The sequence below is a fragment of the Nipponia nippon genome, unplaced genomic scaffold (genome assembly GCF_047370975.1).
Source record: "Nipponia nippon isolate SJK-2023a ecotype South Korea unplaced genomic scaffold, ASM4737097v1 scaffold_11, whole genome shotgun sequence".
Classification (NCBI taxonomy): domain Eukaryota; kingdom Metazoa; phylum Chordata; class Aves; order Pelecaniformes; family Threskiornithidae; genus Nipponia; species Nipponia nippon.
This window is the reverse complement of record NW_028262302.1, coordinates 32,073,912-32,097,959: the sequence shown is the minus strand read 5'-3', so window position 1 is coordinate 32,097,959 and position 24,048 is coordinate 32,073,912. Positions and strand designations below refer to the sequence as shown.

At 54.2% G+C, this 24,048-nt stretch overlaps 1 protein-coding gene across 3 annotated transcripts in view; it reads left to right on the top strand.

Moving 5' to 3' along the window:
* Positions 1-20,902, top strand: part of LRFN5 (leucine rich repeat and fibronectin type III domain containing 5) — a 60,190-nt gene extending 39,288 nt beyond the window's left edge. Inside the window, exons 2-4 of one of the 3 annotated variants that reach the window (XM_087746960.1) lie at positions 10,914-12,321; positions 13,051-13,763; positions 20,521-20,902. In XM_087746960.1, coding sequence (XP_087603086.1) covers positions 10,934-12,321; positions 13,051-13,763; positions 20,521-20,630 — 2,211 coding nt within the window. In that variant the 5' untranslated portion in view covers positions 10,914-10,933 and the 3' untranslated portion in view covers positions 20,631-20,902. Of the gene's footprint in view, positions 1-10,913; positions 12,322-13,050; positions 17,898-20,520 lie in introns of those variants that run through there. The other 2 variants (XM_087746959.1, XM_087746958.1) reach the window with 2 other exon arrangements.
* The last annotated feature ends 3,146 nt before the right edge of the window (positions 20,903-24,048 follow it).

Below are 24,048 nucleotides of genomic sequence, written 5' to 3'. Positions count from 1 at the left end.
GCTGGAGGCTGGGGGTCCTTGGCTGGGGCGCAGCCCCCCTGAGCGCGGGGCCGCCTTCAGGCTTGCGATAATGAACCTCCCCACGCGTCCCGGGAAGGCTCCGGCACTCCTGTGGAAACGCAGGACACAAAAAGCTGTGTCAGCAGAAGTTGAAAGACCTGAGTGCCTGGGAAGTGTCCTTGGTCCCCGTCTCCTGCTGGAAGCTCTTCAGCCATGACCTGGGAGCCACGCTCCGTTTGCACTGGTGCAGGGAACCCAGTATTATTTTTACCTTTTTGAGGACTTGGTATTTTTGAGTGTTGTCTGCTCCAGACAACGTGAAACAATTCTAAAATAAAGTGCTTTAAAGACTAAATAAAGGATAATTACCCTATTTTTCTCCTCAATTTCTGAGCTTTACAGGCATGTTTATAAGCTGTACTCTGCAAGGGCAAGAGCTGAAGCATTTTGTTCTGTAGAAGACAGATGAGAAACAGCACAAAACCAGAAACAGCTTTTGAGGAAGAAACATACCTTGTGCCAGGAAATGCAGCATCCCCGTGTGGACTGGCAGTGCCGCCCCGGGCCCTCGCTCTCAGCCGGGGTCTCTCCTTGCGCCCGCTTTAGCAAGGTTGGTGGCACTGGGAGATACCTGACGTCCAAGGGACGCGGCCCTGGCGGCTTCCTTTGGCCCACGCTGCCTGAGCAGGGGTGGGATGGACGAGGTGGGCTCCGGAGGTCCTGCCAACCTCAGCGGTTCTGTCTTCTGCGGAGGGATCTGCCTTCACGTCACTGAGTTTCCTTTACATCATTTCCCATTATGTCCTGAATAAGCTGGGCAGCTGTGATGACGCAAGAGAGGTTTTTTACCCAGGGTGCAGGACTGTGATACAATATATGTGAAGGTCCTTCGAGGTCAGTGACCCAACAGGGGATGGGAATCGAGGAGGGATGAGTAATTTTAAAAGCATTAGTGGCAGGCAGAGATAATCGCATCCCACATAGCAGGGCACACATGGGAAAGTTGAAAACATGCAGGAGGTCTGGGTCTGTCCCTGCGAGGGGCAGGTATCTGCGCGGTCACGTTTGCTCCGGGCTGCCTTCTGGAAGTGGGTGAGGATCAGCTGCTTCCCGCAGCAAGGGGCAGGGTGAGATGTCCCACTGATCTGATTGTGTGTAGCAAATCCCATGTTCGCCATTAGCGATACTGGTGCTCACCAAGTGACTCTGCAGCAATTGAACTCTAATACTGCAAACGACCAGTGTCCCTGTCCCTCCTCTCCCCAGCCCTTGGTGCTTCTCCGAGGCCAGGTCTGAGGCAGCGGGAGGAGCTGGGCAGGCGATGCGCTCGGGCACGGGGCACCCGTCCCAGCTGCGGTGCTTCAGGTAGGGATCTCTGCTCATGGGGCGGCGGCTGGGCGAGAGGACAGGCAGCGGGAGCGGGTGCAGGAGTGCTCCCTCCCGCTGCTGAGGGTGCCGGCCAGGGTGCCCTGGCCCAGCGGCACGGATAGGCTGTGTGCCCTTGAGAGCTGCGCCTGGGGGTGCTGCTGCGTGGCCGTGCCCCCCCCCCCGTGCCGAGACCGGGGTCAGGAACTTAGGTCCTGGACTGAAGCTGAAGCAGACATCCACTTACCTTCCTCGCTGCTCCAAAGGGTCACCCGTGCGCTGGGGCGGTCGTGGAAGGGCGCGGAGCAGCCGGTTTCCCAGGGAGCTGCAGGCACCGGGGGTTGCAGGCCAGGGCATGCACCCCAAGGCAGCAGGAATTGGCAGTGAAGTTGGTGCCCTTGGTGCATCATCGGGCTGTGTGACGCTGATGGGATTTTGAAACAAAGTATTATGTCAAACCACTCTAATCTTATGGGTTATAATAAAATCAGCAGACAAAATAAGTGCAAGTAACAACTTGCAAATTATGTTGAAGATTACAAACAATTGAAGGCAATAGAGTTGCTCACGAAACAGATGAACTGCGGGGTATAAAAAGCCGAATTGCTGCACGTGAGACGTGACAGCCCCTTGCTGCTTGCCTGTCTCCAGGGCAGATGGATAACTGAGCAATGTGTACAATTAACAGTAATAACGAGTTTAGTATCCTTCTAATACAGTCCAAGGCACAGCCTCTCTTCTACTGCAGCGAACCCCGGGGCTGCTTGGGGCTGTTGGGTGTTTTTCCGGGGGGGTGAGAAGCTGCACGCCCGAAATAGCCAGAGGTTCCCCTCGTGTTCCTGCCAGCCCCTTGTCTGCATGGGTGCTCGTGGGTCACTGCCTTCTGGTGGTCCTTCAGCAGAGACTTCAGACCCCTCAGGGAAAGGTCTAAACCGTATCGGCTGCTTGGGCCGGGTCAAACACTGCTGGCTGTTAACAGCCACAGGAAAATAAATTGGGAGACTCAGGTCACGAGGACTGGTAAGTAATTGTGGTTCTGTGTGCACATTTATAAATGAAAACATCTGAAACAGTTGACCAACTCGGTGTGAAAGTTTTGTTGCAAGTGTGTTTGAAATCCGCTAGCAACTTTCTGAACTACGTGTAACTGGAAACTTCAGAAATAAAACGTGGTACGATGTATTGTGCCATATGCCAGACCCAGGCGTTAGGAACTGGGACACCCCCAGCTGTCCTGTCTGACCGACGTGCCAGAGCAGCGGTGGGATGTGTCAGGGTGCAGTGAGGGGGTGGTTCACCCCCCTCTGCGCTATTGCCCATCACAGCACAGCGGGGGAAAATGCAGGTGCATCACGAAATCAGAGCTCGCTGAAGAGAAGGTGTGAGGGGGCTCCCGGGACTCAGCGTGGAGCCCCTCGTCGGCTGCGGCTGAGCTGCGTGAGGGAGCAGCGCTGTGCCGGGGGCTGTGCCGGGGGCTGTGCCGGCTGCGTGGGGCTGGTGACTGCCAGTAGTGACAGTCTGGCGGTGCGACACTCATACTGGTACCTGTTGTTTCCATTAGTCCCACATGAGCTGTGGGGTCGGTCCCCAGTCGCAGGTAGCACCCCGGCTTCAGGGGACGTGTCCGTCGTGCCCAGTGTTAGCTGGCTCCTGCCTGAAGGTGCTCACATCCCTCCCCAAGCTCCTCGTTCTAGTGCGCTTGCATTTGCCTCTGTTTGCTCTGTGTCACTTACCTTCCAGCTCTGGCCCTTCCCCTGGGAGCACCCTTTTCCTGGGTTCCAGCTCGGTCTGGTTTTGGTTCCCTCTGTGCCAGACAAATGATCTCGGTGCCCTTGCACTGTGTCACCAGATGTCCAGTGCCCTGACCTGCCACGGCTGCGGGTGCAGCCAGCGCTGCCTGTCTGTAGTAATACATGGGCAATATTCTCAAGATACAGGTTTTTCTTACAAAGTGTCTTTAGGACATTGGTACACGCTTGAGTGAAGGACTCCCTGATAGTTTGCCTAATCACTCCTTCCTTCAGGGAAAGGCTTACCGTGCACATGAGAATGCAAGAAACAAGTGCTGTGTTTGTGGATCAAAGCATTAATCACCTGGAGATAGTTGGTGTTTCATGGATTTGTTTCTGGGTATGCCGCATGTAGTGGTTTCGTGCTGCTCTATACTCGGTACCCTGGATGACGTAGTTATTTTTTACTGTTGTCGTGCCTGACACTTCCTAGTGCAAAACCTTTGGTCCGGGCAGCTCCCGGGGGGCCCGGGGCAGGGGAGATGGGGGTGCTGCCTCCCCCGCACCAGGGCCGCCCTGGGTCACCGGGGGCTCGCCACGCAGGGCCCGGGGAAGCAGACCTGCCAGCACATACTGTCGTTATTATGCAGCAGCCAATATTTTTTCTAGCAGGTTAATATTTGCACTCTTCCTCAGAAATTTAGCTGTGCCAATTTAGTAAATGGTTAATTGATTAATAAAGCAATTAAGAAGTTAATATAGTGACAGGGTGGGCATTTTGTCCTGCTATAAAGCAGTGACTGTTCCATTATCACAGCCGTTTGGCTGACACGGTCCCAGACTGAAGCCGAGGGTAGCTGGAGTTGGGGTGCCTGAGCCGGGCTCTGGCTGCCAGCGCTGCTCTTGGGCATGCCGGAGCCCCCGCCTGGGGCTGCCCGGTGCCACGCGGCGGTGGGTGCTCCCGTGGCCTTGCTGAGAGATGCTCGGGCAGGAAGACACAGACCGAAGCAGGCTCTCTCTCAGCGGGAGAGCTGCTGCTGGCTCTGGTGCAAGCATGGCTGTGGCTCGCCGTGCCGCTCCTGTGCAGGGTTCCTGTGCGGTGCTGCGATGCTCCGTGGGCCATGGCGGGCTGGGACCCTGCCACGGCAGACTGGTGGGAGATCCGCCCGTCCTCCCCTCCGCAGCCCCGGGCAGGGCGAAAGGGCCCGGCACCGAAAGGCAGAAGTGTCCCCTGCCCTGGCCCTCGGCTGGGCCAGACAGTGTGAGGAGATTCACCTTCACCTCCCCTCGCACTCGATCTTCTCTCCTGCCTTGCCCTCCTTGCTGCCATTACTTGCTGATTTAAGCATCCCCTGCCTCCTGATAGCTCTAGTTTGCAGTTTTGCTGTCCACACCGCAGCATTGTGGTCAGCTTATTTCTGGAGAAAACCAGTTGATTTTCAGACAGAACTGGAGGGGGCCTTTGTGGCTTGGATGAAAGGTCAGTCTAATCTGTGTTTCTAGCTCCGGCTCGGTAGCTGCTTACAGAAAGCCCTGGTGGGCGGGATGTGCTGATGCGGTCCTTCCTCAGGAGCGCCTTCCCAGCGCCGCACAGCAGGCGGCAAAGGATGCCCAGCACTGCTCCCAGCCGCTGCACCAGTGCTGTGCGCTGACCCCGTCCCTCCGAGGGGCAGCATTGACTCCCCAGCGCCATTGCTTCCCCAGCCACCTCCTGTGAAGAGCCGCCTCCAGCCCTGCCACTGCCAGGGCTGCAGCCGGGTCCTGCTGCCAGATGTCCCCCCGCTGCTGCCCCCCTTCCTGCGCCCGCCCCAGTCCGTGCCTCTGCCCGCCGCAGCAGGCAGCACGCTCCGGGCGAGGGGTGCAGACCCCCACGAGCTCTGGGGCAGGGACCACCTCGCTCTGTATTTTCAGCACCGTGCCCTGCCGCCGGCTGTGCAAACAGCAGAAGCTTTGCTCTCAGACATCAGCCATGAGCTCGGCGTGGTCTAGGGCTTACTGATACCGGTTCTGCTTTCTCTAGAAATCTCTTTAATTAAAATAATTGTTGTTGTTCACTTTAATCTTGCCAGTTTAGACCTCATTACAGGGAGAAAAATTGCCTCCCAGAATGCATTGCTTTGCATGCGTATCGTTTGTGGCTTAAGGCTGGAGGAAAATGAGAGCAGCTATGTGAAACAGCTCATTAGCCAGCCTGCCTCCAGCGCGGGGCTGTACTTCGTTATTTACAGGGGGACGTAACCTCTGGGGCGCACCTGACCACCTCTGCGGCGGCATCAGGCGCACCAAAGGAGGCCCTGGAGCAACCACGATTTGATGTCCTGTAGCTTTTAAAATTCCCAGAGGTTAGAGGGGGTGCAGCTGTATTTGTTGCAGTGTTTGAAGCCCTTTAACAAGACTGGGGCACAGTGTTTCCTCTGTAGCGTGCCTCCCCGTGGTGATTAGACTGTTCAGTCCTACAGCAAGTTTCACAAGTGTCAGAGAACCAACACAGCCGGTCCTCCCCGCAGAGCAAACAGGCAGGCTGGGTATCGGGTGGAGCTGCCCCGCAGCTGAGGGCTCCTTGCTGCCCGTATCGGGAGGTGCTGCTCCTCACTGGCATGAGAGGGCGAGCGACCGTGGTCCTGGCCCGTGGTCCTGGCCCGTGGTCCTGGCCTGTGCAGCGGCCGGGCGGCCAGCAGAGCCCCCAGGGAAACCTGGTGGTGAGGTTCTGTGATCTGAGTGTTTCTGTTTTCTTAGGTACTTTGTTTCCAATTCAGCAAAACACTCAGGAGTGTTTACAAATCATTGACCTTTGTGAAACTGAAGCTCCTTGTTCTCTGCTTAGGTAGTTTTAGCAGCTCGTATGCCATATATCACAGCATCTTCATTTACATGCACCCATTTTAGCATGGCTGCAGGATGATGCCTTTGGTGACTGGTGCCAGCTATTTCCCCATCCTCCATCCCCAGCAGGTGAATATCATCAACTTCTAGACTACTTTTTCCCCACCACGAAATTGCATTTGCAAAGACCTTGAAAATCACAACTTCTGCTGAGGCCTGGAGGGGTAGGAAAGGCAGTCAGTAGCTTCTGTCATGACCTTAGTGATAACAGATTATGTCTGAGCCAGGCACCGTATTAGCAGCTGGCTCTGAATAGCTACCGGTGTGCCGCGTTGGGTTTCCCTGGCACGCTGGCTTTGTGTAGCACCTACCGTCTGAACTGAATCGGATGCAGTGGAAATCGTTTGCTAATTAATTACTGTCTCCTGGATCCCGCTGCTTCTGTGTGTTATGCAATTTGCAATATGCATATGACCCTTTGGAGCACTGGACACATCGGCAGATGCTGCACTAAGTATCATAAAACCTATTGCTCCCAGAGAAGATGGGGGCAAAAAAAGCCCAGCAAGCTGCACGTCGGGGAAAAAGAAGCAATCTCAGCCTGGTGTACGTGACATTTCATTCCCATGTCCCTTGGATCAATTCCAGGCAGAAATTTCAAATTCATTAGCTCTTCACATGACCTCAATTTGTTGCTAGAACCGGTGGGTGGTCATTTATTTTCATAGCCTGCTGCCGATCGGGGCCCTTTGAGGCGTGCGCGGGCGCTGCCGCTCGCCCCGCAGTGCAGCGCCCCGGTGGTGCTGGGCTCTGGAGCAGCAGTGCCCCGTACGGGCAGGGTCACTCCGGCCGTGCCTCTGTGCCAGACCTCGCCTGGCAAAACCCTGCAGAGGTTTCTGATTCGGGTCTGACTCCTCGGGAAGTCCTGGACAGCTGGGTCCGCGTGTGCCCAGGGGAGCGCCGGGGCTGCTGGGGTCTGCTGTCCTCGGAGGAGAGGTGGCTCCTGATGGCGGTGGTGTGGATTCCTGCCCCTGTGCGCCAGGGGAGGTTTAGGTTGGACCTGTCGGAGGGGGACGGCTCACTGGCACCGAGCCAGGCACTGGCACCCCTCTCCCACCCCTTCCAAGACAATCATAGAATCATGGAATAGTTAAGGTTGGGAAAGACCTTTAAGATCATCAAGTCCAACCGTTAACCCAGCACTGCCAAGTCCACCGCTAAACCATGTCCCTCAGCACCACATCTCCCTGGCTTTTAAATACCTCCAGGGATGGGGACTCAGCCCCTGCCCTGGGCAGCCTGGGCCAGGGCCTGACAGCCCTTTCCGTGAAGAAGTTTTTCCTAATATCCAACCTAAACCTGCCCTGGCGCAGCTTGAGGCCGTTCCCTCTTGTCCCATCGCTTGTTACTGGGGAGAAGAGACCGACCCCCACCTTGCTACAACCTCCTTTCAGGTGGTGGTACAGAGCAAGAAGGTCTCCCCTCAGCCTCCTCTTCTCCAGACTAAATAACCCCAGCTCCCTCAGCTGCTCCTCACAAGACTTGTTCTCTAGACCCTTCACCAACTTCCTTGCCCTTCTCTGGCCACGCTCCAGCACCTCGATGTCCTTCTTGGAGTGAGGGCCCCAAAACTGAACACAGCACTCGAGGTGCGGCCTCACCAGTGCCCAGTACAGGGGCACCATCACCTCCCTGGTCCTGCTGGCCACACTATTCCAGGATGCCATTGGCCCTCTTGGCCACCTGGGCACACTGCTGGCTCATGTTCCTGGTGGGAAGGGACCTGGGGGTGTTGGACACCCTCAGTAAGCTTGCAGATGACACCAAGCTGGGTGGAAGTGTTGGTCTGCTGGAGAGTGGCTGGAGAGGTGCCTGGTGGGAAGGGACCTGGGGGTGTTGGTTGACATCAGGCTCTAAATCACGGCAATTCAATGGGTTTATAGCCATCTCCACCGAACATTTAAGCTCTTAATTCTATTTGCAGCATAAACTCAGAAGGAGCTAATTTTATGTCATTCAAAAACCAAAAATGCAAATAAATCAAACAAAAAAAACCACCAAGAGAAGCCCCCAGAACAGGGATCTAAATAAAAATGGAACATGGGCTAATTTTAGATCATCGCTGTTTTCCCGGCCCAACACCCCCAGGTCCCTTCCCACCAGGCACCTCTCCAGCCACCCTCCAGCAGACCAACACTTCCACCCAGCTTGGTGTCATCTGCAACCTTACTGAGGGTGCCCTCCTCCAGATCATCAATGAAGATATTGAACAGGACTGGCCCCAACACTGAGCCCTGGAGAACACCACTCGTGACCGGCCGCCAACTGGATTTGACTCTCTTAACCACCACTCTCTGGGCTCGGCCATCCAGCCGGTTTTTAACCCAGCGCAGAGTGCACTTATCCAAGCCGTGAGCAGCCAGCTTCTCCAGGAGAATGCTGTTACAGTCGACAGGACTGGTGACCGCCCAGCGCTCTGATCCACCAAGAGCTCTCTGTAAGCCTCTCCGCCCTCGAAGGACTCAGTGGTCCTCCTAATTCAGCGTTGCTGGCAGGCGTACGTGGTGTGCACTCACCTCCCTGTCCAGGTCACTGGTGGAAGCACTGGGGAGGACCGGCCCCAAACCTGAGCCCTGGGGCACAGCCACTGGCCACCAGCCAGGTGTTGCCCCCTTTGAGCCTGACCCTTCAGGCTGGTGTTCGCCCATCACAGTGTGTCCAGCTATCACCATGTGCTGGGTGTTTTGTCCAGAGGATACTGTCAGAGACAGTATCAAAAGCTCTGCTAAAATCTGAAAAAAACCCACCTCCACTGGTGGGTAACCTCGTCATAACCTTGTCGTTCCAGCTGTGATTTAAGTTTACGTCTCCTTATGTTGCCGTTTCATCTTGTAGCAGTATTTCCAAACTTGTAAATGCGCCGTGCTGATTTGGTTTTAATCTCGTATAGCTCTTCAAATGAACTTGGCGAAATCCAAGCACATTACTTTAATCACAGCTACAAATCTAAATTAGCAGTATTAAGTTAGCAAATCTAAATGAGGATGTGAGCCAAGACTGTCTGGGGACCCTGGCAGTTGTGCTGCGGATGCCCTGAGCCGCTGAGTGCATTTGAACCTGGTGTGTGCTAGATCTAGGTTAAGAGAGAAAAGTCCCACCTGGAAAGGGTGGGTGACAGCCCACGGTGGTGACTGCGGCTGCCGTGTCGGGAGGTGGCCAGGTGGGCGTCACCAGTGAGGTTTGGGGGATGGAGTATGCCGTTTGCTCTGCCGTGCGTCCTCCACTGCTCGGCATCACCATTCTCCTCCAAGTCCGTTTCACCTGCAGGACCACCCTGACCCGCAGTGCTGGCACGGGCTGGGTGAAACTGAATCCACAAAAGGCGTTTGAATGCTGCCCGGGAAGTTTGCTTTCTGCTACAGTTAAGGGTAGCAGTAACGGTCGTGGTTACGGTAACGGTTCCCAGCACCGCAGCAGTGATAGGCCATGCCCGCAGCAGCATCCTCAGGTGAAGACCTCTTTTTTTTTTTTTTTCCCAGTGGGGACTTTACGAGATGGAATCCCAGTATCAGGAAAAAAAAAATTGATAGTGCTGAACAGCAGCGTTTAGAGGCTGGTATTTTCACTCATCCTTTTTGCAACTTGTTGGCTCCTCGGAGTTTGCATGGCACTGTGGCTGGATTATGGATGGACTGGACAATAGGAGCAGTAATTATTGTTCTGACGTTAAATGTCTTTAAATATCCATGATGATTCAAGACTCCTGCTTATGGCTACCTGTGAAACTTTCTTTTATTTTAGATGAGCTTCATTAGTACATTTCTGGGATGATAATGCGTCTGAGTAATCCGATCTGTACGCGCATAGGTTTATCAATCCCAAAGGGAGCCGAGAGCTTCATTTCCAATGCGGAGCCCTGCTGAGGTCGGTTGCTTACAACCGCACAAGTTGCCTCTCAGACATGTAGGTGCTTCTCCGCAGGACCGTGCTCCCTCCCGCCCGCCGCTCCCTGGAGGAGCAGCCGCCTTCCCAGCCGCCTGCCCGGCCGTGAGGGGACGCTGGCGCAGGGCGGCGCAGAAGCCAGCGCCGCAGCTCCTGCGGAGCTTTGGGCGTAGCCACTGATAGATGGTTTCATTTAGCTGGTGTGGGCACTGCTGTTATCTTCCTTGTTTCCATACTCTGTGAGGATCCTGGATCTGGCAGTGTCAGAGATAAGGCTAATTGAACTGTCAGGCTTTCTGGGAGAAGAGTGCAGCGCTGCTGGTTGCGGCAGCCGGGAAAACAGCGATGATCTAAAATTAGCCCATGTTCCATTTTTATTTAGATCCCTGTTCTGGGGGCTTCTCTTGGTGTTTTTTTTTGTTTGATTTATTTGCATTTTTGGTTTTTGAATGACATAAAATTAGCTCCTTCTGAGTTTATGCTGCAGATAGAATTAAGAGCTTAAATGTTCGGTGGAGATGGCTATAAACCCATTGAATTGCCGTGATTTAGAGCCTGATGAGAATTTTAGCTTAGCAAGTAAAGCACACATGAAACGTCCCTCATTTTCAATACATAAATGGCATTACGGCAAAGGAACTCCAGACCGTGAGGTCAGGAGCTTCTGTCTGAAAGCCGAGTGCCCAGGGTGGAGGTGCGTTGCACGGCGGGATGAGCTCTGGCAGGAGAGGCCTGAAAGGCACCGCTGACACCGTGCCACCAGCTGCTTCCGAACTGCTTTGTCATTTGTATAGAAGTGTCTGGGTGCCTGGGTGTATATATGTGCGTATGCGAACATAAATATATATCTCAATTGTTCTTCTGGAAGGCAGTATAGAAGCTCTTAGGTCAGGATACAGAGAATGATAAAGACACCAGGTAACACGATGAGGATGGCACACCGTTACGTGAACCTCAGTTTCATGATTTAACCACAGACGGTTTGTCTTTGCTTTTTTATTATGTGATTTGCTTACCTTGCAGAGACTAACAGACCTTTGCTCTCCCTTACAGGCTCTTGAACCTGATCTACAATGGAAAAACTGCTTTTGTTTCTGCTGTTCATTGGCATAGCGGTGAGAGCTCAGATCTGCCCAAAGCGCTGTGTCTGTCAGATTTTGTCTCCGAACCTTGCCACCCTTTGTGCCAAGAAAGGGCTCTTATTTGTTCCTCCCAACATTGACAGGAGGACCGTGGAGTTACGGCTGGCAGACAACTTTGTTACAAACATTAAAAGGAAAGACTTTGCCAATATGACCAGCCTGGTGGACCTGACGCTGTCCAGGAATACAATCAGTTTTATTACACCTCACGCATTTGCTGACTTGCGCAATTTGCGGGCTTTGCATTTGAACAGCAACCGATTGACTAAGATCACCAATGACATGTTCAGTGGACTCTCCAATCTTCACCACTTGATACTTAACAACAACCAGCTGACTTTAATTTCTTCCACAGCTTTCGATGATGTTTTAGCTCTTGAGGAATTGGATTTGTCTTACAATAATCTGGAAACCATCCCCTGGGATGCAGTGGAGAAGATGGTTAGTTTGCACACTCTCAGTCTAGACCACAACATGATTGACCATATTCCTAAGGGGACCTTCTCCCACCTCCACAAGATGACCAGGTTGGACGTCACGTCTAACAAACTGCAGAAGCTACCGCCTGATCCTCTCTTCCAGCGAGCTCAGGTACTAGCAACCTCAGGAATTATCAGTCCCTCGACTTTTGCGTTGAGCTTTGGTGGGAACCCTTTGCATTGCAACTGTGAGCTTTTGTGGCTGAGGCGTCTGTCGAGGGAAGACGACCTGGAGACCTGTGCTTCTCCCACCCTCTTGTCCGGCCGGTACTTCTGGTCGATCCCCGAGGAGGAGTTCCTGTGCGAGCCTCCTCTCATCACCCGGCACACCCACGAGCTGCGGGTGCTGGAGGGCCAGCGGGCAGCGCTGCGGTGTAAGGCCCGGGGGGACCCCGAACCAGCAATTCATTGGATTTCACCTGAGGGCAAACTGATTTCAAATGCAACGAGGTCCGTGGTGTATGACAACGGGACGCTCGACATCCTTATAACGACGGTGAAGGACACGGGCTCCTTCACCTGCATTGCTTCCAATCCGGCTGGGGAGGCCACGCAGACAGTGGACCTGCACATAATCAAACTCCCCCACTTGCTGAACAGCACGAACCACATCCACGAGCCCGACCCCGGCTCCTCGGATATCTCCACTTCCACCAAGTCGGGCTCCAACGCGAGCAGTAGCAATGGGGATACTAAAGTGAGCCAAGATAAGAAGGTGGTCGTTGCGGAAGCAACATCCTCTACCGCTCTGCTGAAATTCAATTTTCAGAGGAACATACCCGGGATACGTATGTTCCAAATCCAGTACAACGGTACTTATGATGACTCCCTTGTTTACAGGTAAGGCAGCTGCAGCCCGCCTGCGCGGGGCCCTGCCAGGCTGCCCGGCGCTGACGTGCTGCCCCCGGCTCCGCGCAGCCCCCTCCGCCGGAGCGGCAGCTTCCCGCGCCGCGCCGGCCGAGCAGAGCCCTGCCTGTGGCAACAGACGGTGGGAGTCTCAGGAAAGTCTCATGCAATTTTCTACTTGCAAATAAGGAAATTACCTTGAACGGTGTTATTTTTAGATAGTCCAAATGGACCTCTAGTCCTCTGAACTAATCTGATTGGCAGAAAGTTTGTAAAGTTAGATGAGTTAAATGGATCTAAATGCTCTCAGCTTTATGAAAACACAAGGCGAAAGGTGTCCGTGAACACGTTCCTGTAGCCCTTTCTGGCGGTGTGCGTGCCGGTGTGCTGGTGGTGTGCAGCGAGGCACTGTGCTGCCGGCGGTAACAGTCACACCATTCAAAACTGTCTTTTCTTGGTAGTTTCTTTTACATTTTTGACGTGGTCACTCTCATGAGGGGCTCTGCAGTGCCGAGCCGTGCTGGGGGGCTTGGCGGCGACTGCTGCTGCACCAAATGCAGGGCAGCAGCTGCTGCGGGATGGCGAGCAGCCCTGCAGGGGCAGCGGCAGGAGAGGAGGAGCCGAGCCCTGGTGCTGGTCACCGCGGCCGGGGGCTGCAGCACACGGCGGGGAGGTGCCTGTGGGTCTGCCGGGTTCATTCACGCTGATTTCCTTCTCCCCCAGAATGATACCTCCCACAAGCAAAACCTTCCTGGTCAACAACCTGGCCGCTGGGACTGTGTACGACCTGTGTGTCCTGGCAATCTACGATGACGGGATCACCTCGCTCACCGCCACCAGGGTGGTGGGCTGCACGCAGTTCACCACCGAGCAGGATTACGTGCGTTGCCATTTCATGCAGTCCCAGTTCCTGGGTGGGACCATGATTATCATCATTGGTGGGATCATCGTGGCCTCTGTGCTCGTGTTCATCATCATCCTCATGATCCGCTACAAGGTGTGTAACAACAATGGGCAGCAGAAGGCCACCAAGGTCAGCAACGTGTACTCGCAGACAAATGGGGCTCAGATCCAGGGCTGCAGTGGGGTGCTGTCGCAGTCGATGTCCAAGCAGGCCGTCGGGCACGAAGAGGGCATCCAGTGCTGCAAGTCTGCCAGCGACGGCGTGATGCAGTCGCTGGAGACCGCCTCCAGCCAGGACTCGGCCACCACTACCTCTGCTTTGCCTCCCGCCTGGACTTCCAGCACTTCTGTCTCCCAGAAGCAGAAGCGAAAGCCGGGGCCAAAGCTAAGCAGCGAGCTGCAGAGTGAAGCTGTCAGCGGTATCGAGTCCCAAAACACTAACAGAAATAACTCCACGGCCCTGCAGTTAGCTAGCCGTCCCCCCGACTCTGTCAAAGGGGCCCCCACGTACAAAAGAGCACAATCAAAGCCAAGTAAGTTCCTCACTTTGCCAGCTGACGCATCCCGAGCCAAGCGCAGGCTCTCCCTGGGCGGCGAGCTGATGGAGTCCCGCTGCCCCAGCAGCGCCCGGGGCGCAGGCGGATTGCGGTCCAAAAGGAGCATGTCCATGAACGGGATGCTAGCCCAGTCAGACAGCTCTGGTGTGGATAGTGGAAAAGCAACTTTCTCCAGTTCTGAGTGGATATTGGAAAGCACTGTGTGACCTGCTTTTTTTTTTCTTTTTTTTTTTTAATTTTCATTTTTATTTTAATGAAAAACAAAACACCAAACGTTGTGTGAAACTCCCTCTCCTGGGGAATTGGATTTGGAAGTCCACTGTTGTCTTGCTGATTAATGGCTTGTTCATGCGGGGTTCTGTATAAGCCACCCAGTGCACACAGGGTTTTATTTAGTTTTCATTTGATTTTATTTAATATCAAAACCGAAGGCAACATTCAGAGATTAAAAAAAAAAAAAGGAAAAAAAAAGATTAAGGGGTGAAAAAAAGCATGAAACAGCACCAGTGCCTTCCCTACTCAAGGACTGGCTTCCTGGTTCTGCAGTAGCAGAAAACAAAAGAGAGAGTTTTCACAGAAAAAGCCTTTTATAAAGGAAATGAAATTTCCTCCGAGCTGACAAATAACCACTTCTGGATCAATCAGTAAAATGATATTTTTTAAAACGGTCAGGCTGTATATTTCTTTTCCGTGACAATGGTGTTGCCTTTGTTTTTAGGCAGATGCTGTACAGAAACAACAACGCTGTGTTGTTATGTTGTGTAAAATAAAATATTCACTCCGTACACCAGCCAGCCTCGCGGTAACTGCCCGCCCAGGAGCCGTGCCCGGGGCCCGCGGGTGCCGCTCGGCGGGGCCCGCTGCAGGGCCCAGGAGGAGGAGGAGGAGGAAGAGGGTGCCGGGGCGAGGGGTCCCTCTCCTCCCGACAGGGCCCAGCTGGCTGGGGCTGGGCGCTGGTGCAGCAGCTGGGCTACGCTGCCAGGTCTCCCGGAGAGGGTGCCCAGCCCGCAGTCCCCGAGCACCCTCATCCCGCATCAATGGCTTTGCCCAGTGCCAACGCTGGAAAAAACCGTTGCCGTTCGGCACCAGCAATCAGGGCAGGTGTATTCTGCCCGTTGCTTCCAACACATGCGAGGCCTGGGCTGCTGCTCCGTTTTCAGAGCTGGCCCCCGCCCCGGCAGGCCCTGCGGCGAAGGCTGCCCCTTCCCGTCAGCGCAGGTGCACGGAGGTGTGAGACGTGGGCGAGGGGAGCCTGCGGGAGACGCGGGAGCAGCCCTGCACCCAGACGCAGCGGCAGGCATCGCTGCGGTCCTCCGTTGGGGCAGGGAAACGCGGCTTGGTCGAGCTCCGGGCAGAGCGCTGGCACCGCAGGGTGCGGGGCAGAGAGGCGGGCAGGGGCAGCGAGCAGGGCGGCGGGTTGGCCCCGGTGCCGCGGGGCAGGGCTGCAGCCGGCGGCACGTGGCCCTTCAGCAGCTCATCCTGGTGACTGATCGGGATGATGATGGTCCTCTCCTGCTTTCCTAGGCTTTTTGGGGCATATGTCCTGTAAACTCTATGGTTCGTTTCAGTTCTCTGTAGTCCCTGTGCACAATGAAGGGACTGGAAGATGGTCTCATCTTTAACCTGCTGTTTGTGGTGCCTGTGGGATAGAATAATTTCAGGCCACTATGTAAGGATGTAAACATACGGCAATAGGTGACAGCAGCTGAAAACCTCACGTTGTGAGGATGGCAGACATGCTTCTGCCCCTCTGCTTGTTCTAAAGAAAAGGCTACAATTAGTATTAATTAAACTTGTATGGTCATGTTTACATCAGAGACAGCTCTAACTCTGCAACATTAGTGCATTCTCAGATGCCACACAAAAGGTTTCATATGGGCTTTGCAGCCATTGAAGTGATAGAATAGTTACGTTTTACACCCTGTGTGCTTGTTGGTGAGGGCAGTGTAACCCAAGCAATGCCTGAAGACACCCTGGCTCTAAGCAGGCAGCAGGCCAGCCCGGGCGCCGTCCTGGCAGGGGACGTCGTGGCAGGGGATGGCTCCGGCAGCCCCCCGGTCTCTGCCTCCACGGCCCCGCGGCTTGCGGCTGACGCGCGCCAGGTGACCCCCCTTGCTCTCAGCCGTTGTGGGTTGCTCTCGGCGGTTGTACCGCCTGTTGTGGAAAAAGAGAGTCTGGGTGGGGGTGGTGTGAAGGACATAAAAAGAAGCAGCTGTTTCTTTTTTAGAAAGCCCTTTTTCTTCCCTTGGGAAATGCAGAGACCAAAAAGGAAACAAAGCCTCAAAATTAGAATACCCGCTTCCTACTGGAAAAGTTTAAAAAAAGGAAAAAAAAAAAATCCCTCCTTAGATTTCTCTGGAAGTCCACGTTCTTCTCGAGGGGCTGCATACACAGGAACTAGCGATTAAGACGGCGCCGTCAGAGGCAGTGATGTGTTTGCCCAGGTCCCGGTAGTCTGACAAGGGAGGCGTTGTCGGGTACGGGAAGAGCCGTGCTGCTGTGCCCGGCGAGGAGCTGCTCTCTGCGGACAGTACCTCCACTTTGCGCCTGGGTACAGGGAGAGCTTTAAGGGTTTTCTGCTGAGTTTGTTTTAATCGTGCATTTTAAAAACATCAACTGAAAATGCTTTATATGTTGCCTAAAATTGGACGTAAATGTGTCTAATGTTTTGTGGAAGTGCTAAGATATTAATAGCTTTTGGGGATTTAGGGAATCTTATTTTTATATTTTTAATTTTTTACTCAAAGGAATCATTTCCTAGACACTGAAGCTGAGTGTTCTGTCCACAGTGCATCTGTGTAAGCAGCTTAGAAGGACCATATGTCCCTGCGTTTGATTTAATTCTCTGCTAATAGTGCAGGAACGGTCAGACCTGGACAGCTGAGGGTTCGTCTCGTGCATCTTCCTCTCTTCGGCAGAGAGGATCGTCCCTTGGGAGTGCACCGGGCATGAAATCTCCCATTTCCACTGGAGTAACTGCAGCAGGACAGTTCATTTCATTCAGGCTTGATTCAGTCAAAGTGTGGAAAGCCCTGTGAAGGAGGAAATTCTCTGTCCTTTCTGTTCTGCAAAACCAGAGGTTGCCAACAGTTTGAGGCAGAAAGTGCTGCAGTCCTCCTTGATCAGAATAACGTTGGTACGTCTTTGTGCAGAGTGCAGTACAGCAACGTTTTCTAATGCTTCAGAAATAAGAATACGAGTTCAGTAAAGCCGAGCAGCGTGTTCCCTGGTGCGGGCGCAGGCAGGGGCCGGGCAGGGCAGCCCTGGGGCGGCGGGGCAAGGGGAGGCGGCCGTGCGGGGCCCAGCGCTGCAGCCCTGGCTGCGCCCGGCAGCAGAGGGGAGCTTGCAGAGACTGGAACCGGGCGGCACAGACCTGCCCCTCGGGGCATCGCCCAGCCTGCGGTCCGCTCCTCGGAAATAGATGAACCGTTGGTTTCGCCATGAGATGGTGTCTTTTTTCACAAGCACCGGAGGAGGAGAAACTACTTCAGAAATCTGTTTGCTCTCATTAAAATTGCTGGCACATGCTTCCTCTTACACCTTTTCCTAATCCTTTTCTCAGAGCATACATGTTGTGTTAAAGAGGGCTGGTACAAACAGTATTTGGATGGAGAAGCAGGGCTTTGTTGGGTGAAAAGTTTGCTGTGTTAGTTGTTTTCTGTGCTGCCTTTCCGCTTGTGTTCTGGGCATGTTCTTTACAGTGAATACATGGTACTGCTCTGCTCTGGGTGCCAACGTGGCTTTATTTCTGCCAGCGTGTTCCCATGTGTTTGACAGCCCTCCCCACGCACCCGGGCAGCCCTGCAACAACACGGAGCGAATGGGAAAGCGATGGCCCCTGGCCCCATGCCGGGAGAGGGGCACAGCCGCCGGCACACACCGCTCTGGCAGGGAAGGGCCCAGCAGCGCCCGCTGCCTGCACCGCTGCGGGGCGGCTGCTGCCGGGCACGCTGCCTGCCGAGGGGGGCCTGCCGAGGTGCCGCCGCGAGGCTGGCTCGTCCCCGCTGGCTGCAAAGCTGCTGGAGGCTCAAGGCTTGCTGCCAGCAGCACAGGGATGCTCCTGCCTCCTGGGGACCATGAAAGCCCCGCTGGTCAATGCTTCAGGACTGCAGAAGGTGTCTCCTTGTAACTCCTTAGGCACCTGAGCATGGCTGCTGAGGCAGCCGCCTGGCATTGAGCATCCTGGGCTGGTGGAGAGACACCGAGCTGTGACAGCTGACAGTTCTGCCGCAGCCGGCGCTCGCTGCGTGCGTGCCCTCGAGAAGGCGCAGCATAGCCCTTCCTGTGCTGCCATGAAACCGTGCCCAGAGAGAGGGAGTGCTTTTCTTCCCCCAGTAATTGGTTCAATCAGCAGAAGTAATGGTCACAGCTGCTATCATTTACTATCGCTTCTCTTCCTATTAATTGAGAAGAACTGGAGTCTCAAAGGTACCGCTTGCAGAGTGGCAACATCTGTCAGCATTGCAATAGCTCAAGAACATTTACTGTCCTGTTCTAGGGTGCTGCTTGCAACCAGGGGTGTGCTATTGCTCTCTTAAAGCAGCAACAACAGCCACGAAAAAAAAAAAATCACACCATGCCTTTCCCCTGGTAACTTAGTACGTAATCTTAATTTTGGTCAAAGTTCTGGTTTAAAAGAAGCAAACCATGGCAAAGTCAATAGGGTCCTGCTTACAGAGAACACATATCCCATATTTTCCCTTTGCGAATATGTTTCTGCGTGCCTTGCTGCGTGTCGGGGTGTCTGGAGCTGGTGCCAGAGCCTGTGCTCCGGATCCGGCCCGTGCTGGGTAAGTAACCCACCACGGCACCTCTGCCCGGCCGGGGCTTCCAGGCAGCCAAGTGCTAATTCCTTCCACAAGCCGTTCTGCAGTGCTACACCCCGCCGCTGCCGCTGTTGCCCTCAGAGCTGAATCGTCCCTCTGGGCATCGGGCACCCACCAAGGGGTGCGGCTAGCGCCCGCGCGCACGGGCGGCAGTGCTGTCTTCCCTTCCCTGCAGGCTGCAGGCAGGTGCATCGCATTAGGCATTGAATGTCAGATTAAATCAACTCTGTAAATAAGAATACACGTGCCCTATACTGACTTTTACTGTTGGAATGTGGCTGTGGTCTTGCTTTCACAACAGTACGGACGTCCACGAAACACGAGCGCGCAGGTTGGTGGGGCTGAAGCGGTACGGGTTAAAGCACCTACACCCCGGCATCAGTAATGCAAGACCAACAAAAGGCAAATCGTACTGGTCTTGCTGACTGTAGACTTTTAATATAATTGATTTATTCACGAGAGCCAGGCATGAAGGCTGCTGCTGTAGAAAGAAGGAAGCTTAGCTTGGAAGGAAGGAAACTAAAAAGGGGAAAAAAGCAAAGGTGGCATGTCGCCGGCTGCAGAGACCCCGCGTTGGAAACTTGGTCTGTGTGAAAACGAACGGAATGAGCTCCTGGTTTGGTTGTGCGGGGACAAGCTGTGTCACCTCAGGTCGTTTCAAGCAGTGCACTTTAGAAAGCATTCCTGTCATAAATCTGGAAGTTGAGACCAAGTTGGTGTGCCTAGCTTGGTGCCAAGCTGGTTTTCCTCCTGGAGCGCCAGTTCTACGTGCGAGTGACAAATTGCTTCTCTAGAGGCACCCACCGTGTTTTATGTGCAAGCTGTGCAATCTCTTCTGCAGGGGAAAATTCCCTTGGGAGAGGGAAATGAGGCAAACCAGTGAGGGCTGCGGCCCCGGCCCCCTTGGTTTCCCCGGGCGGCCGTTGGAGGGGGTGGCGGAGGGCAGCGCCAGCCGGCCCGCGGTGTGGGCACGTAGGACCGGCAGACCTGAGCCTTGGCTTCACGCGGCCAGTCTGTAGGCAGCTGGGAGCTGTAACCCGCAGCAAACCAAGGATGAATTTAAAACACGGTGTCTAGTTTGTATTTACATACCGCAACTGCAGCTTTGCATTCCCTAAGGTAAGTGAAGCCGTGCTGGGGTGGCAGGGCGAGAAGCCAGGCACGGTGGGACCACAGGCGAGGCAGCGCTCCTCCTGGTGAAAAACAGCTGCCCCATGGGCTGTCTGCTACGCCATGGGTCCCTTTGGTGCTAACGATGTGGGAGCTCAGGGCAGGACAATTAAACATCTGCACATTCTGTCTAAAGTGACTTTCTCTCTTGCATGCAAACCTCACGGAGGCAAGTGCAGAACTCGTGCCCATCCACTGCTGCGTTCTGGTCTTCTCCGTTCTGTGCAAACTTCTGAAACTACGCAAAGAGTTGAAATCCCTGCCACAGAAAAAGGCTTGGCCTCAGTGAGGGCAAAAGAAAATCTAGAAACTGGAAAATGATCTGATTCTGGAACAATGAGCTTTACTGGTTCCATTTTGGGTTTGGGGGAGGTTTTTTCCTTACTTTCATTTTCCCTTTAGCAGAAGCACTGCTGTGCCAGCACTTCCAGCGGGTGGTGGCTCGCTGAGCCCCAGGCAGGGATGCCAGGTGCGGTTAACCTTTTCTCCTGTTAGCTGCCGGCAGCACCTGCGCCAGTGGGGTGCCGGGGCCGAAGGCAGGCTCTGCTGCCTGCTCCCTGCCCGGGGCGGCTCCGCGGGCAGCTCCCAGCGCTGTCGGTCCGGTGCCGTGGTTGGGATGGCCCCACCGAGCACCTTCTGGCACTGCCTGCCCTGCGGCAGGTCGGCTTCGGGCTGCGGAGGAGGGCCGGATCCTGCTTCTGGTCCCCTCACTCTCTCTGTTTTGTCTCTTTGCACAGAAGCCGGGGCCGATCCGCAGGATGCCTGCCCGCCTCCGCTCCCTGAAAACGCTGCCGCCGACATTCTTACTCGGCAGAAAACAATACGATTCCAACTCACCGAAGATTAACGTGTCGCACCACGCTCACCCCGCTGAAACCTTTACTTGAAGCTGCAGCCGAAGCCAAGAGGCCGTCGAGGTTGGCTGCGTCAGATAAACTTTCTTTCCCCGTTCACAGATTGCCCGTCTCCCATCTGCCACATTAAGTCTGAATACCTTTTTTTCTGGTGTCCAAGGTTTTTATAAAACTAAAAATTATGATGAAAAATCTGGTGGCAACAGCTGCAGTCCCAAGTCATGTTAAATGTTGCCAGTGGTGAGTTCACAAACTGTAAACATGGTAGCTTATATCACCTGAACAAATAAATGTTTTACTATGACGGTGTGGGCATGTTGGTTGATCTGGAGGGTTTTGCCCGGTGGTCGGTGTGCCCTGTGCACGGTGCTGCTTCTCCACACCGAAGGGCCCCGTGCCGCTGGTGGTCCGCGCGCCCGGCAGGTGACGGCAGGGGCTCACCCGTGTCTCCACAGCACAGGGCGGGCGAATGCCTCCTCGCTGCCCACAGAGGGCCCGGGTCTCTGCTGAGCGAGCAGCAGCGAGCTGTGCCCAGCCCTGTCCCGCGGTCGCTGGTGCCGCCTGCCCAGGACAGCCGGCTGGGTCAGGCACCCGTGGGGCAGGAGAGCCACTCGGCTTTGCCCCTTGGGGCTGGGTGAGGGCCTGGGCTTTGAGTGGCGAGAGAGCCGCTGTCTGCCCCTGCCCGCCGTGGGGAAAGCCCTGGGGCACCAGGGCTGCCGGCCTCGCAGAAACCCCCTCCCTTGCAGCCAGGCTGGGAACCTGGGATGTGGCGGGTTACGGCACCGTCGGCTCCTGCAGCAGTGTGCGCCAGGAGTGCCAGGCAAACAGGCAAAGCACCGAGCACCGGCGTGCTGCTAGCTCTTGTGCCACGTCAGCCTGGGGCAGGGGGACAGCTGGGGACCGGCCTGGGACTGCATCCCTCCCACGGCTGCACCAGCCCCTTTGGCCAGCCCAGCGTGACAGCGGCTCTCCTCGTCATGCCTTGCTTCTCAAACAAGACCAGGGGTTTGGTTTTTCTTTTCTTTTCTTCCTCGTTAGGAATCCCATATGGCTTACAGATATAATTATAGCTTCTTCAGTGAATCAACCAGCTTTAATATAACTTCTGAAGAACAGATTACAGCTAGTATAAATATTTATTGTTGGCGGGACTGGCTTCACATCGGCTGTGTGAAGGGCCCGAGATGGAGCTGCCCAGATGTGGCTCTCCCGGCCCGGCTGCTCCCCGCAGGGGCTCTGACCCCTCCGGTGGCTTCTGCCACGCTGTGCAGATGACGGACCTCAGCCTGGGCAGCTGGCTGAGCAGCTCGCCCACGGTTTGCCCATATCCACAGACACCAGCATCTCCCCAGGACAAGGCAGCCCGTAGGAGCAGAGTCTGAGCTAAGCCAGGAGCTCACCCTTTGGGTTTCCTCTTATGCTTTCTCCTCTGATGGCTGCAGAGCCGAAGGCTGCAGAGCTGAGAGCGGCAGCGAGGGCTCACCCCAAGGCGTCGGCGATGGGGACCCCAAGCTTGCTGGCACCCAAGGGCCTGTGCATGTGCAGAAAACTCTGTGCTGGTCCAGCCCCACAGACCCCAGGGATAAACGGTCCATGTTTCATCCAGTGCACAAGAATGCCATGCCAAATGGAGACTTCAAGGGGAAAAAACATCAATTTTGATCAGGAGTTGGACTCATCAGTCTTATTCTCACAAAGCATGACTGGGGATCTTTCTGGCACTGCCTATAGCTGGATTATAATTATTATGTGGATTATAATAACAGCTCTTCCCTTTCCTTACTGTATAGTGTAATTGGGGTTTGAATTCTGGAAGAGGATGAACCCAAAATAAACTACTTTTCAATACAATGTTTAGTGGAAATTGAGTCCACAAACTCATCACCTCCCTTATTGCAGACCGAAGTGACTTCCCTGCTGAAATTGCAGGACAACTGACCTTTCTCAGAGCAATCAGATGACACTAAGGTCTGGGAAACAGCTGGGCAGAGAGAATCCGTGACTCAGAAGTGTGAGTTACAAGAAGAACTGAGAGGCTGCTGCTTCCTTTTGACATCCCGCATTAGACTGTGCAGCTGCTGAAACCCTCATTAAACCAACAAGCTCCGAACTCCTGCTGCACAGACCCTATCAGCTCTCAGGATTTCATTTCACATCAATATCGTGTTACTACCCTCATTCAATGGCTCCAATTTCAAGCTTTCATGCACATAGCAGAGCTGCTTTTCCCTTGCTGATTCCTTTCTATATTCTTTTAATTAATTGTCAAGGTAAGTTCCACCTGTCAGCTCAATGTTAGTTACAAATCCAGCTTTCACTGTGGCAAAATTTGCTGAAGTTGTGAATCAAATTTTCAAAAAAACCCCTGGAAGGTCTGTGGAGTAGAGCACGCCAGCTGTACACTGTCACTAATAGTCCTGTTGGTGGACCGGCGATAGGGGCTGCTTTGCCTAGGATGGCTTTGGTAGCATGTCATCCATACATTCGGAGATTAGAGGAATATCATTGTATCCATGAGCAAAAATGGCCTGTTATAGAGACTCAGAACTTGGATACTTACTGCAGAATCATGCAAATCATCTCAGTTGATAAAGCTGAAGGAAATTCTGGCCCATGAACAGCATTTTCTTATTCCTGGTGGGCACTGCACCAGCCGACACTTCGTGCACCCTTTGCCCTGGGACGTGGGGTGGGTTTCTCTCCAGGCGGGTGGCTGTAATGCTTCGAAGGCTTTCCCTGTGAGTGACTCCATGGGCCCGACACCACTCGGTGGTCAACGTCTCGGTGTCACCACTGGTGCTCACCAAGGTAAATGAATGGATTAATATTGGAAAGTGCTTTTCTTAGTAGGTTGAGAAAGGTCAGGAAAACATGTCTACAGGCACTGAGGAGCTGGTGGTGAGTCGGTGGTCCAGGAGAGGCAGATGGGGGTGCAGCACCCCCTGCCCCAGCAGCCTCCTGGGGAGCTCAGGCTCCCAGGCAGCCCTGCGCACGGCTCACAGGGTCTGCGTGAAGCCCAAACGATGGCGGTGTGATGGGTTATATCTTAGTGCTATTCCACGGCATCTTCAGTGAGAAAAGCCCACACGTTACAGCCTGCCAGCGTTCATTACTGCAGCGTGTGCTCAGCTCTTATAGTCCTGCAATGCACTAGGGAGTTAGTCAGGAATTTTCTGATTAAACCTTGTTTTCACAGAAATACACAGATTTATCATGGTCTTGTTCTGGTTTTGTTGTTTCTTGGTTTTTTGTTTTTTCAGAAAAAATTTCTATTCAGAGACAAATTAAACCCTAGAGCACCCTGTAGAGGGTCAGTTCCTGGGAAGTGGGAAACCAGACTTGACTAGATTTACAGTGGGGATTTGAATCTCCATTTTCCATGTCTAATGCAAATGCCGTTCAATATTGGCC